Below are 12,611 nucleotides of genomic sequence, written 5' to 3' on the forward strand. Positions count from 1 at the left end.
TTTCTCTCTTTTTCCCACTTTGATCTTTGGTTTGTGTCTTAAATTCTATATATGAGTGAAATGATGGTCTTTATTTTTCTGTAACTGAATTATTTCGCTTAGCCCTATAGTCTCTAGATCCATCCATGCAGTTGATCTTGCTTTAACCCAATCTTTGGGTCCTTGTTAAGGTAGCTTTAGATATGAATCCACCTTATAATGAGGGATTTTCAGTATTTCAGTGACTAATCCCTTTTACACAAAGTCCAGGGTGATCAATTTATATTGATTTTGCTGATGAAAAAAATATTAGAGCAGAGTTCCAGTGGAATTTAATAATATGCTCTTTTATAGTCCCTATGTGTCTTAAATATCATTACAGTATTTACTTCGCTCAAATCTTTGCAGTCTCCTCAAATCTCAAGGATTCATCCATAAATCATTCTAAATGATTCAGAAAGTATGTGAACCTACTTCCTAGCACCTTATGAGCCTATATTTCACATTTCTAATGGGCTGCTTGCTTACAATCAATAACTATTCCTTCCCCACGTCCCAACTTGTTCGCATCTGTTTCTCTTGGGAGAGGTAGATTTTAAGAGCTCAGGATTATGTTTTTGTTTTCATGCAATTTGGATCTCCCCCTTGTTTATTAGCAGTTCTATTTCTTCCTCTAGCCCCATTTTCTCTTGATGTATCTATAAAAGTACCACCTGTTTTTAGTATCATTTTATTTCTGCATTCTGCTCTCCCCTGAATGTTTCATGTGATAACAATTTATTCTTGCTTTAGTATCCACCTGCTTTCCCAGCCCACCCTCTTCTCCTCATCCCACCGCACCCCTTCTCCCCACCCCACCCCACCCATGTCACCCAGCGTTTTATTAATCCAAGGAATGGTGTACCATAATTTTAAGGGCACAAATTTTGGTGTCAAGGAAGGGCCAGCTCAGCCACTTAGGATATTGGGCCTTGGCTAGGTGACCAATGCAAGTCTTAGTTCTTCATTTATAAGAAGAAGTTGGTAATAATATTATCTACCTCATAAGAGGACTAAATAAAGTATGTACATCAGGGTTTCCCAACCTCGGCACTATTGGCATTTGGAACTAGGTAATTCTTTTTTTCTGGGGACTATTTGGACATTGTAGGATATTCTGCAGGAACCCTGGCCTATCCCACTAGATGCCAGTAGCAATCCCCTTCCCAATTAAGACAATCAGATATGTCTCCAGACATTGCTAGATGTCCCCTGGGAGGCAAAATCATCCCCATTGACAACAATGATGTATGTAATAAGTACTTAGGACCAGATAGATGGATGAATATTCATTTCTAATGCAAGTATCCAACAAAATATTTGAAATTCAATTAACTCCTTGATGCATGAATGGATAAACAAATGAATATGAAGCCAATGAGCTTTGACAGTTGTCTATAGTTTCTACCTTATACTAAAATGTGGTATCTTCACTTAAGACAAGGCTCCTCTATTTCAAAAACCACTTTAGATGATTAACTAATTTCACAACTTAAGCTATTCTCTCTGATTTTTTTCTCCAGCCTTATTGAGATGTAATTGACATATAACAATGTGTAAGCTTAGGATGTACAACCCATTGATTTGATACACCTATATTGCAAACTGATTGTCCACTAACACCTCCATCACATCACATAATTATCATTTCTTTTTTGCGGTGAAAACATTTAAGGCATTCTCTCTTAGCAACTTTCAAGTATGTAATAATACAGTATCATTAACTATAGTCACCATGCTGTGCATTAGATCCCCAGAACTTATTCATCTTATAACTGGAAGTTTATAATCTTTGACCAGCATCTCCTCATTTCTCCCACCTCCTCTCCTGATAATCAAAATTCTGGTCTCTGTTTCTATTAGTTCAATTTTTTTTAGATTCCATACATAATTGATGTACAGTACTTATCTTCCTCTGTCTGGATCATTCTAGTTAGCATAATACCCTTAAGGTCTATCCATGTTGTTGCAAACATTAGGATTCTCTTCTTTCTCATGGATGAAAAATATTCCACTCTCTATTCCACTATTTTTAATTTTTTTAATAACCTCCATACTGTTTTCCTTAATGAATATACCAGTTTATATTCCCACCAACAGTGCCCAATAGTTCCCTTTCCTTTACATTCTCACCAATATTTGTTATCTCCTATCTTTTTTATAATAATCATTCTAACAGGGATGAGGCGACATCTCACTATGGTTTTGGTTTGCATTATCTCATGATTAATGATGTTGAGCACCTTTTCATGTATCTGTTGGCCATTTTTATGTTGTTTGGAATAAAGTCTATTCATTTCCTTGCCCATTTTTTAATTGGATTATTTTTTTTTTATTTTACTTTTGAGTTGTGTGAGTTATTTATATATTTTAAATATGAACTCCTTATCAGATATGTGATTTGCAAGTATTTTCTCCCATCTGGTACATTGCCTTTTCATTTTGTTACTGGTTTCCTTTTCTGTAGAGAAGCTTTTTGGTTTGATGTGGTCCCACTTGTTAATTTTTGCTTTTGTTATCTATGTTCTTGGTGTCAAATCCAAAAAATCATTGTCAAGATCAGTGTCAAGGAGCTTACTCTCCATGTTTTCTTCTAGGACTTGTACGGTGTCAGGTATTACACTTAAATCTTTAATACATTTTTAGTTGATTTTTGTATATGGTATAAGATAACGATCCAGGGACACGTGGGTGGCTCAGTCGGTTGGGCATCCAACTTTGGCTCAGGTCATGATCTCACAGCTTGTGAGTTCAAGCCCCATGTCTGCCTCTGTGCTGACAGCTCAGAGCCTGGAGCCTGCTTCAGATTCTGTCTCCCTCTCTCTCTGCCCTTCTGCCACTTGGGCTCTGTCTCTCTCTCTCAAATACAAATAAACATTTAAAAAAAATTTTTATTAAAAAGAAAAGATAGTGGTCCAGCTTCATTCTTTTGTATGTGGCTGTCCAGTTTTCCCAATACCATTTATTGACAAGATTATACATTCCCCACTGTGTATTTCTGGCTCCTTGTCATTAATTATTGATCACGTATGCATGGGTTTATTTCTGAGCTGTCTATTCTGTTCCATTGTTCTATATGTCTATTTTTTTGCCAATACCATTCTGTCTTAATTATTATAACTTTGTAATATAGTTTGAAATCAGGGAGCATGATGCTTCCAGCCTCTTCTTTTTTCCTTTGAATAGCCAGGTTTGCTTTGGCTATTCAGTGTCTTTTGCCTTTCTATATGAATTTTAGAATTGTTTGTTCTATTACTGTGGAAAATACCATTGGAATTTTGATAAGGAATGCATTGAACCTGTAGATTACTTTAGGTAGTAGGGACATTTTAACAATATTAATTCTTCCAATCCATGGACGTGGAATATCTTTTCATTTATTTGTGTTCTTATCCATTTCTTTCATCAGTGTCTTATGGTTTTCACCAAACAGATCTTTCACTTCCCTGGTTAAATTTCCTAAATATTGTTCCTAAATATTGGGGTGCCTGGGTGGCTCAGTTGGTTAGGCATCCAACTCTTGGTTTTGGCTCAGATCATAATCTCATGGGTTTGAGCCCCGCATCAGGCTCTGCTCTAGCAGTGCAGAGCCTGCTTGGGATTCTCTCTCTCCCCCTCTCTCTCTCTGCCCCTCCCCCACTCATGCTGTTTCTGTCTCTCTCAGAATAAATAAATAAACTTTAAAAAATTTGTTTGTAAGTATTTTATTCTTTTTAATACTATTGTAAAGAGGATATTTTTTTATTTCTCCTTCTCAGACATCACTGTTAGTGTATAGAAACACAACTGATTTTTGTATAATATTTTGTGTGCTACAACTTTACTTAATTCATTTATTATTCTAATAATGTTTTGGTGGAATCTTTAGAGTTATATATATATATATATATATATATATATATATATATATAATATCATGTCAACTGCAAATAGTGACAGTTTTACTTCTTCCTTTCAAATTTGAATGCCTTTTGTTTCTTTTTCCTGCCTAATTGTTTGGCTGGGACTTTTAATACTATGCTAAATAAAAGAGTGGGCATTCTTACCTTGTTCCTTACCTTAGAGAAAAAGCTTTTAATCATTGACTACGGTGTTAACTGTGGGGTTGTCATATATGGCCTCTATAGCCACTTTGTTGAGAACTTTTATCATGAAAGTATGTTGAATTTTGTCAAAGGCTTTTTCTCCGCCTATTGAGGTGATCATATGACTTTCATCCTTCATTTTGTTAATGTGGTATATCACACTGATTGATTTGCAGATGCTGAGCCATCCTTGCATCCTTAGAATAACTGTTACTTGATCAAAATGAGTGATCATGATCATGATGTGCTAAATTTGAAACCTGACCCTTAGGCAGCAGTTTTTAAAGTAGGCAAATAGAGCATCTTTTCATGTGTCTGTTGGCCATCTGTATGTCTTCTTTGAAAAATATCTAGTCATGTCTTCTGCCCCCTTTGTAATTGGATTATTTGCTTTTTGGAGTGTTTAGTTTTATAGTTCTTTTTTATAGTTTTATAGTTCTTTTTGGATACCAACCCTTTATCAGATATGTCATTTGCAAATATCTTCTTCCATTCTGTAGATTGCCTTTTAGTTTTGTTGATTGTTTCCTTCACTGTGCAAAAGCTTTTTGTTTTGATGAGGTCCCAATAGTTTATCTTTGTTTTTGTTTCCCTGCCTCAGGAGAAAGAAAGAAGTTGCTATGGCCAAGGTTAAAGAGGTTACTGCCTGTGTTGTCCTCTAGGACTTTTATGGTTTTAGGTCTCACATTTAGGTCTTTATCCATTTTGAGTTTACTTTTGTTATGCTGTAAGAAAGTGGTCTAGTTTCATTCTTTTGCATTTTGCTGACCAGTTTTCCCAACACCATATCATCAGGGAAATACAAATCAAAACTGCAATGAGATATCACCTCATACCTGTCAGAAAGGCTAAAATCAACAACACAAGAAACAACGGATGTTGATGAGGATGTGGAGAAAGGGGAAACCTCTTGCACTGTTGGTGAGAATGCAAACTGGTGCAGCCACTCTGGAAAACAGTATGGAGATTCCTCAAAAAGTTAAAAATAAAACTACCTTTTGATCCTACAATCATACTACTGGGTATTTACCCAAAGAACACAAGAACACTAATTCAGAGGGATACATGCATCCCTATATTTATAGCAGCACTATCTACAATAGCCAAATTATGGAAACAGCCCAAATGTCCATTGACAGATGAATGGATAAATAAATGTGGTATATACATATACCATATATATATATATATATATATATATATATATATATATGAGAGAGAGAGAATGGACTATTACTCAGCCATAAAAAGAATGAAATCTTGCTATTTGCAACAACATGGATGGAGCTAGAGCATATTATGCTAAGCAATGTAAGTCCATTAGAGAAAAACAAATGCCACATGATTTCACTCATATGTGAAATGTAAGAAACAAAGCAAACAATCATAGAGGAAAAACCAAGGGAGGAGAACCAAGACACAGGCTCTAACTATAGAGAGCAAACTGATGGTTACTGAAGGGAGGTGGGCAGGGGAATGGGTAAAATAGGTGATAGAGAATAAAGAGTGCACTTGTGATGAACACTGGGTGATGTATGGAAGTGCTGAATCACTATCTTATACACCTGAAATTAATATTACACTGTATGTAGGGGCGCCTGGGTGGCTCAGTCGGTTAAGCGTCCGACTTCAGCTCAGGTCATGATCTCACGGTCCGTGAGTTCGAGCCCCGCGTCGGGCCCTGTGCTGACAGCTCAGAGCCTGGAGCCTGTTTCAGATTCTGTGTCTCCCTCTCTCTCTGACCCTCCCCCGTTCATGCTCTGTCTCTCTCTGTCTCAAAAATAAATAAACGTTAAAAAAAATTTTTTTTTAAATATTACACTGTATGTTAACAAACTGGAATTTAAATAAAAACTTTTTTAAGTATGCAAATAGAATCCTTTTAGAGAAAGCCTGAGAGATGGACATTTCTGCCTGTGCCTTCTGTACTGAGCCCTAGGGTGAGAGCCATAGCAGTGCTCACACCCATTAATAATTGTTTCTTTGTGCTATAGTTTTGTGAATCCTATGGATGCAATCCCCACTGGCTTTCAGAGCAAGGTGTTTGGGAGAACTGTCCTTGAAGTGGGAGTCTTAAAAGTTAGGAGGCTAAATGTGGGTTCCAAACCCCTAGCCTCTCAGGGAGAAGCTGGGAGTTGCAAGTTAGCTCCCGTTTGGCACTGTACCAGGAGTGATGTTTATGGCAAGATTATGTCTCATCAGCCTTTCCTACCCATGTGGGTATTTTCTTATTTGCCAAATGTGTGGGACTCCCTCAGCTAGTTTCTGGATTTCCTTCAGAGGGAATTACTCCACGTGCAACTGTTTATTCAGTGTGCATATGGGAGGAAGGGAGTTCGGGAGCCTCCTATGTCACTGTCTTTAAAAACTGCCCCTACCTCTCTGCTTAAGGAGACTGCTTAAGATTCTCTCTCTCTCCCTCTGCCCCTCTCCCCAGCTCATGCTTTCTCTCCCAAATAAAAAAAAATTTTTTTAATAAAAAAAAAACATAACTTAAAAAAAAAAACTGCCCGCACCTAATTTTATAAAAAGGACATGTTGGGGCTCCCGGGTGACTCACTTGGTTGAGTGTGTGACTCTTGGTTTCAGCTCAGGTCATGATCTCAAGGTTCGTGGATTTGAGCCCCATGTCTGGCTCGCACTGAGAGCATGAGGCCTGCTTGGATTCTCTCTCTCTGCCCTTCCCCATTCATGCATGTGCACGTGCTTTCTTTCTCAAAATAAGTAAACTTTAAAAAAAAAAAAAGGAATCTTAGTGAGAGTTATAAACTTTAATAGATGATAGCTATGAATCAATATGTTGCAGTAGACTTCAAGATAGAATACTGAAATGATCCCTTCATTAATTTAAGAGTATTTTAGGGGCACCTGGGTGGCTTAGTCAGTTAAGCATCCAACTTTGGCTCAGGTCAGGATCTCACAGTTTGTGAGTTCGAGCCCCGTGTCAGGCTCTGTGTTGACAGCTCAGAGGCTGGAGCCTGCTTCAGATTCTGTCTCCCTCTCTCTCTGCCCCTCCCCTGCTTGTGCTTTGTCTATCTCTCAAAAATAAATAAACATTTAATTTTTTTTAAAAAAGAGTGTTTTAGATGATGATTCTAGTTATTAAGGCAGTGATACGGTAAGAGAACAAAAATCAAGCTATTTTTAAGTATTTATTAACCAGAGTTCATTCTATAAATATTTATTGAGAGCTTACTATGTTTCAGGAACTACACTATGTACTTGGGACACAAGTATCCAAACTTGTGGAACCTCCAATCTATAAAGTAATGGACTACAGAAATAATAAATACATACATAAAAATAAAAATAAGGAGTAGTCATAACTTCTAAAATATGGGCCTGGGAAATATTTCTAGGTGGTACTGACAGCAAAATTCAGTGGAGGACTGTAATCCAACCAGAAACATTGTTATGACTGCATTCATCATTTGCCATTTGGTCGCTCATCTATGATTTCATTTTACTGAACTCTGACTTTCTCATCTGAACTGAATTACAATGAGGGTGTTAAATCATATCTGTAGTTACCTTTGCATATTTTATGACCTCAAACACTTAGATTATGATTCACTGTGTGCATACTTTTTTAAATTGTCTCAAACCGGCACTGTTGCTTTTACTTTGTCTAGGTTTTCTCTAATGAGCTAGCATAACTTCATAGCTTCATACTTTTTGTGCTGTAGTCTAACAGCTTGATGGCTGATTCTTTTAAACTAATACAGTATGTGCTTTTTGTGCCTCACTTTTCTCATCTGTACAGTGGGATCTGTAGATGACCTAACCAACAAACAGAGTTGTTATAAGGATCAAATAATGAACATTCATTAAAAAACACAGAACTATGGGCACCTGGGTGGATCAGTCGGTTGAGCTTCCGACTTTGGCTCAGGTCGTGAATTAGCGGTTCATGGGTTCAAGCCTCGCATCAGGTTCTGTGCTGACAGCTCAGAGCCTGAAGCCTGGAGCCTGTTTCAGATTCTGTGTCTCCCTCTCTCTGCCCCTCCTCTGCTCACGCTCTGTCTCTCTCTGTCTCAAAAATAAGTAAACATTAAAAAAATTTTTTTAATTAAAAAAAAAAAAACACAGAACTAAAGAAAGGGCCAGGCACACAGTAAGTTTTACATGCTGTATTTTCTGCACCCCTCTCAGTCATTTACTTATTTCTACTATCTTCAATATTTTAACATGGTAAATGGGGTATTGTTCTTTTTCCTTTCCTTTGTACACTTGCTAGGAAGCAGGTTTACAATGAGAAGTAAAAGCAAATCTATATCTAACAGGACCATATAAGAAATGTCTTTGTCTGTAAATCACTTATCTCAGGAGGAAATCCCTCCAAATGATACAGACCAAGAGATGTTTTTACACTTAACTCTTCTCTAAAGTTTTTTTTTCTGGGGCACCTGGTGGCTCAGTCGGTTAAGCATCGGACTCTTGATTTAAGCTCAGGTCATGATCTTGCGGTTCATGGGTTCAAGCCCTGAGTCAGGCTCTGCACTGACAGTGTGGAGCCTGCTTGGGATTCTCTCTCCCCCTCTCCCTCTGTCCCTCCCCTATCTCTCTCTTTCTCTCTCTCAAAATAAATAAACATTTTAAAAATAAAGTTTTTTTTCTGATTTCAAAAGTCATTTTAAAAAATGTTATAAAATTCAATATTACAGAAATTAATAACTCAAAGTAAAAAGTCCCTTTACCCACATAGTCACCCCACTCTCTACCCCGAAGGAGAATTAATGGTAATAACCTGTGTATATTCTCACATGGCTTTTCTAGTCATATTTTTTTTATTAAAATAAGATCACATTGTATATATAGCTTTACAACTGTCTTCTTCCTCTCTTAAAATATGTCTTTGGTGTCTCTGTCAACACATTTAGTTCCTTCTCATTTCCAACAGCAGCACAGAGCTGTAACTCAAGGAGGTGCTGTGGCTTCTTGTGTACCTACTCACAAAGTCCTATAGTGTTTAGATCTGATTGGAAAAAGCCCTTTAGCTGACCCTTGTACCGCCAGCCACTCCAAGTCCTGACCGAAAAAGGGGACCAGAAGAGTCATTCAAAAGATGTGCTCAGTCCACACCAGGAGACCAGAGTTTGCTCAGTACAGGGAGAAGGACTCAGCTGGATGATGAATACAGATTCATACAGCAGTTAATGCTGAGGGTCACAGAAACATTATAAATCCAATGCCCTTGAAGTGGAACCTCTCTCTGGAGTCTGGACACCCAGTCATGCACAGCCCACTTGGAGTGGGAAAGAAAATTTATTTGAGAACGTTAAGGTCAAGTTAACTTATTTTAAAATTGCCATAGGAGGCCATTCATCCCCACTTGACTTCTCCCTCTTCAGAACCTACTTGCCATCCCTCAGATATTTGCCCTCGGAGCAATTAAGTCCTCTTTTTTTTTTTTTTTTTTATGCTTTCATTAGCTGCTCTTTTTTCTCTTTTTTAGCTTACAAAAGGGCAGATGTATTTTAAGCCAAATGTCAATGTCAAACATCAAATATCCATTCCCATGCAATGTACAGTGTATATAATTACATACTCTGTTGTAACAAATGTAGTATTGTTTCATTTGTATACCAAACTTCCATGTAACTGACCAGGCGTAAAGAGTACTCTGTGCAGAGAGCCTAGAGGATGCACCTCAGTTAAGACCTTTGTTAAATGGTGCATGACGAGGCAGACTCCCTAGCATAAGGGAACTTTTTGGAGAAAGGAGCTACGAGTTTCTTTGGCAAGAAAACCAGAAATAGGATTATACCAAGCAGCGCGTTCAGAGCCGTGCAGGCTGTGGTGCCTCTGTGGCATCACCCTGGAAGCCACCGTGGTGGGACTGAGGCAGAAGCTCCTTTCTGCCAGACCGGAATGCTGAGAAACCAGAGCCGCACAGCCTCACTGCTCCCTGGTACACTGAACTTTCTGAAGGCCACTGGCCATCCAATTCATCAAAGGTTACATAGCAAACGGTTCAGAATTGCGTACATAAAGCATAGAACGGCCAAGGGGTCAGAACTAAGGCAGTTAAGTAGGTTTTCTTCCTTCCCTTTTCACTCTTCAGTTATCACAAATCCCAAGCAGCACCATTCCAGGCTGGGGTTGGATCTGTTTCTTTGTGCCTCAAATAGGTCAAAGTGAAACTTTCTGAAACATTATTTTGAGAAATCAAAATTCCTAGTCCTGCTACTTACGATTGTTTCAACCTGTTTCTTTCAGATACCATTGTTCTTATCGCTTCGATAGCAGTTGTTTCTGCAAAAACTCAGGGTAATATTTTCGCCACGTCCGCACTCAGAAGTCTCCGTTTCCTACAGATCCTCCGTATGGTGCGCATGGACCGAAGGGGAGGCACTTGGAAATTGCTAGGTTCGGTGGTTTATGCTCACAGCAAGGTAAGATCTGCTTTCTGAATTGCAGAACAAGACTTTTGAAACGTTTTCGTTGATTGCTGTGGGAGAGTAGAACCCATCAAGCAAACGGAGTCATTTCAGAAATTGGCTACAGCACAATGTATAATGGGTTGTTCAAAAGTCGTCAGATGGTTGCCAGAGGGAAGGAGATTGGGAGGAGAGGCAAAGTGGGTAAAAGGGAGAGGGGGGTCCAGGCTTGCAGTTAGGGAATGACTAAGTCACGGGATAAAAGGGACGGCACAGGGACTATAGACACTGATACTGTAGCAGTATGTGTGGTGACAGATGTCAGCCACACTTGTGGTGAGCCCAGCGTAACATACAGAGATGTTGCACACCTGAAACTAATGTAAGATTGTGTGTCAACTATACTCAAATAAAAAGCAATGCTTTCCAAGTCCTTACGCCTCAAATAAATTATAGTAAACCCATACATTTAGAATACTGTGCAACCATTTAAAAAAGAAACCTGAGGAAGTTGTCCTGTTCACTGGGACATCCACTGAATAAAAAAAGCAAATTCGGGGCACCTGGGTGGCTCAGTCGGTTGAGCATCCAACTTTGGCTCAGGTCATGATCTTGCGGTGAGTGATTTCGAGCCCCACATCAGGCTGTCCTCTGTCCACACAGAGCCTGCTTCGGATCCTCTGTTCCCCTCTTTCTGCCACTCCCCAGCTTGCACTCTCTCAAAAATAAATAAACATTAAAAAAGGAGTAAATCCTATAAATAAACAAATAAATATTATCATAAATATCCAAAAAGTAGTAAAATGAATGCATAGATTTTTTTTCCCCTTTTACACGGATTTTTTACTTCTAACGATCTTTCAATTCCTTTTATATCTAGGAATTAATCACGGCTTGGTACATAGGATTTTTGGTTCTTATTTTTTCATCTTTCCTTGTCTATCTTGTGGAAAAGGATGCCAATAAAGAGTTTTCTACATATGCAGATGCTCTCTGGTGGGGCACAGTGAGTATAAAAATCTAGTTTTGTTTTTTGGATTTTGTGAAATGTTTCCTTTGAATACAGTGTAATGATTCCTAGGAATCATTTATGAAAGGTCTCAATAAAAACATTAACTTCCAAAAGAGAGTTACATGAAAATATACAGCACTAAAATTGTCTGAAGAGTTTTCCCATCTCTATAGCTCAACAAAATCAAGTTCTCTTATAAATCATCAGAAGTATTTCTTGAGTGCTAGATTGTTGCCAAAATAAGAATACATTGGTTTTTTTTAAACAGTGATTAAAATCTTAATCGGCTTGTTTGTTTGTCTTAACTTTGTGGAGCACAAATTTAAATTACCAATTGTTGCATTGGCTTACCTCTCATCAGAAAGTTTCTCTGAGGTTAAAAAAAAAAAGGAATAATAGCTGAATGAAAGTTAAGAAAAGTATGGCACAAGTGAAAAAGAGAAAACTGATAACCATCTGTGAGATCAGAGATTATAGACACCTAATATCAAAACTTTCCATAATAGGCACCTGGGTGGCTCAGTTGGTTGGGCATCTGACTTTGGCTCAGGTCATGATCTCGAGGTCCGTGAGTTGGAGCCTGGTGTTGGGTGCTCTGCTAACAACAGCTCAGAGCCTGGAGCCTGCTTTGGATTCTGCCTCCTTCTCTCTGCACTCCCCCTGGTCTCTGTCTCTCTCTCCCATTCTCAAAAATAAACATTTAAAAATAATTTTTTTTAAAACCTATCCATACAAAAACCTACTTTTCATTTAAATTGTTACTAAAGGCCACTCTTGGGTGGCTCATTAGGTTAAATGTCCCTCGGTTTCAGCTCAGGTCACTATCTCACGGTTTTGTGATTTGGAGCCACCTGCATGGGGCTCCCCACAGAGGCAGCACGGAGACTGCTTGGGATCTCTGTCTCCCTCTCTCTCTGTGCCTCCCCCACCCACGCTGTCTCTGTCTCTTTCAAAATAAATAAATAACCTTCAAAAAAATGTTTTTAAAAAGAAAAAAGATATTAAAAAAATAAATAAATGGTTCTTACAGGAAACTTCACCCAAATAAAAAAATCGTAACTCTCATACAGACACATGCTAAAGATTTTAACTCCTTTTTTAAACTTGTCATGATTA

At 38.2% G+C, this 12,611-nt stretch overlaps 1 protein-coding gene across 1 annotated transcript in view; it reads left to right on the forward strand.

Annotated features, from left to right (window-relative positions):
* Positions 1-12,611, forward strand: part of KCNQ5 (potassium voltage-gated channel subfamily Q member 5) — a 515,760-nt gene that overhangs the window by 396,166 nt on the left and 106,983 nt on the right. Inside the window, exons 4-5 of the mRNA XM_042939160.1 lie at positions 10,323-10,498; positions 11,364-11,489. Coding sequence (XP_042795094.1) covers positions 10,323-10,498; positions 11,364-11,489 — 302 coding nt within the window. The remainder of the gene's footprint in view (positions 1-10,322; positions 10,499-11,363; positions 11,490-12,611) is intronic.

Source organism: Panthera leo, chromosome B2 (genome assembly GCF_018350215.1).
Source record: "Panthera leo isolate Ple1 chromosome B2, P.leo_Ple1_pat1.1, whole genome shotgun sequence".
Taxonomy (NCBI): domain Eukaryota; kingdom Metazoa; phylum Chordata; class Mammalia; order Carnivora; family Felidae; genus Panthera; species Panthera leo.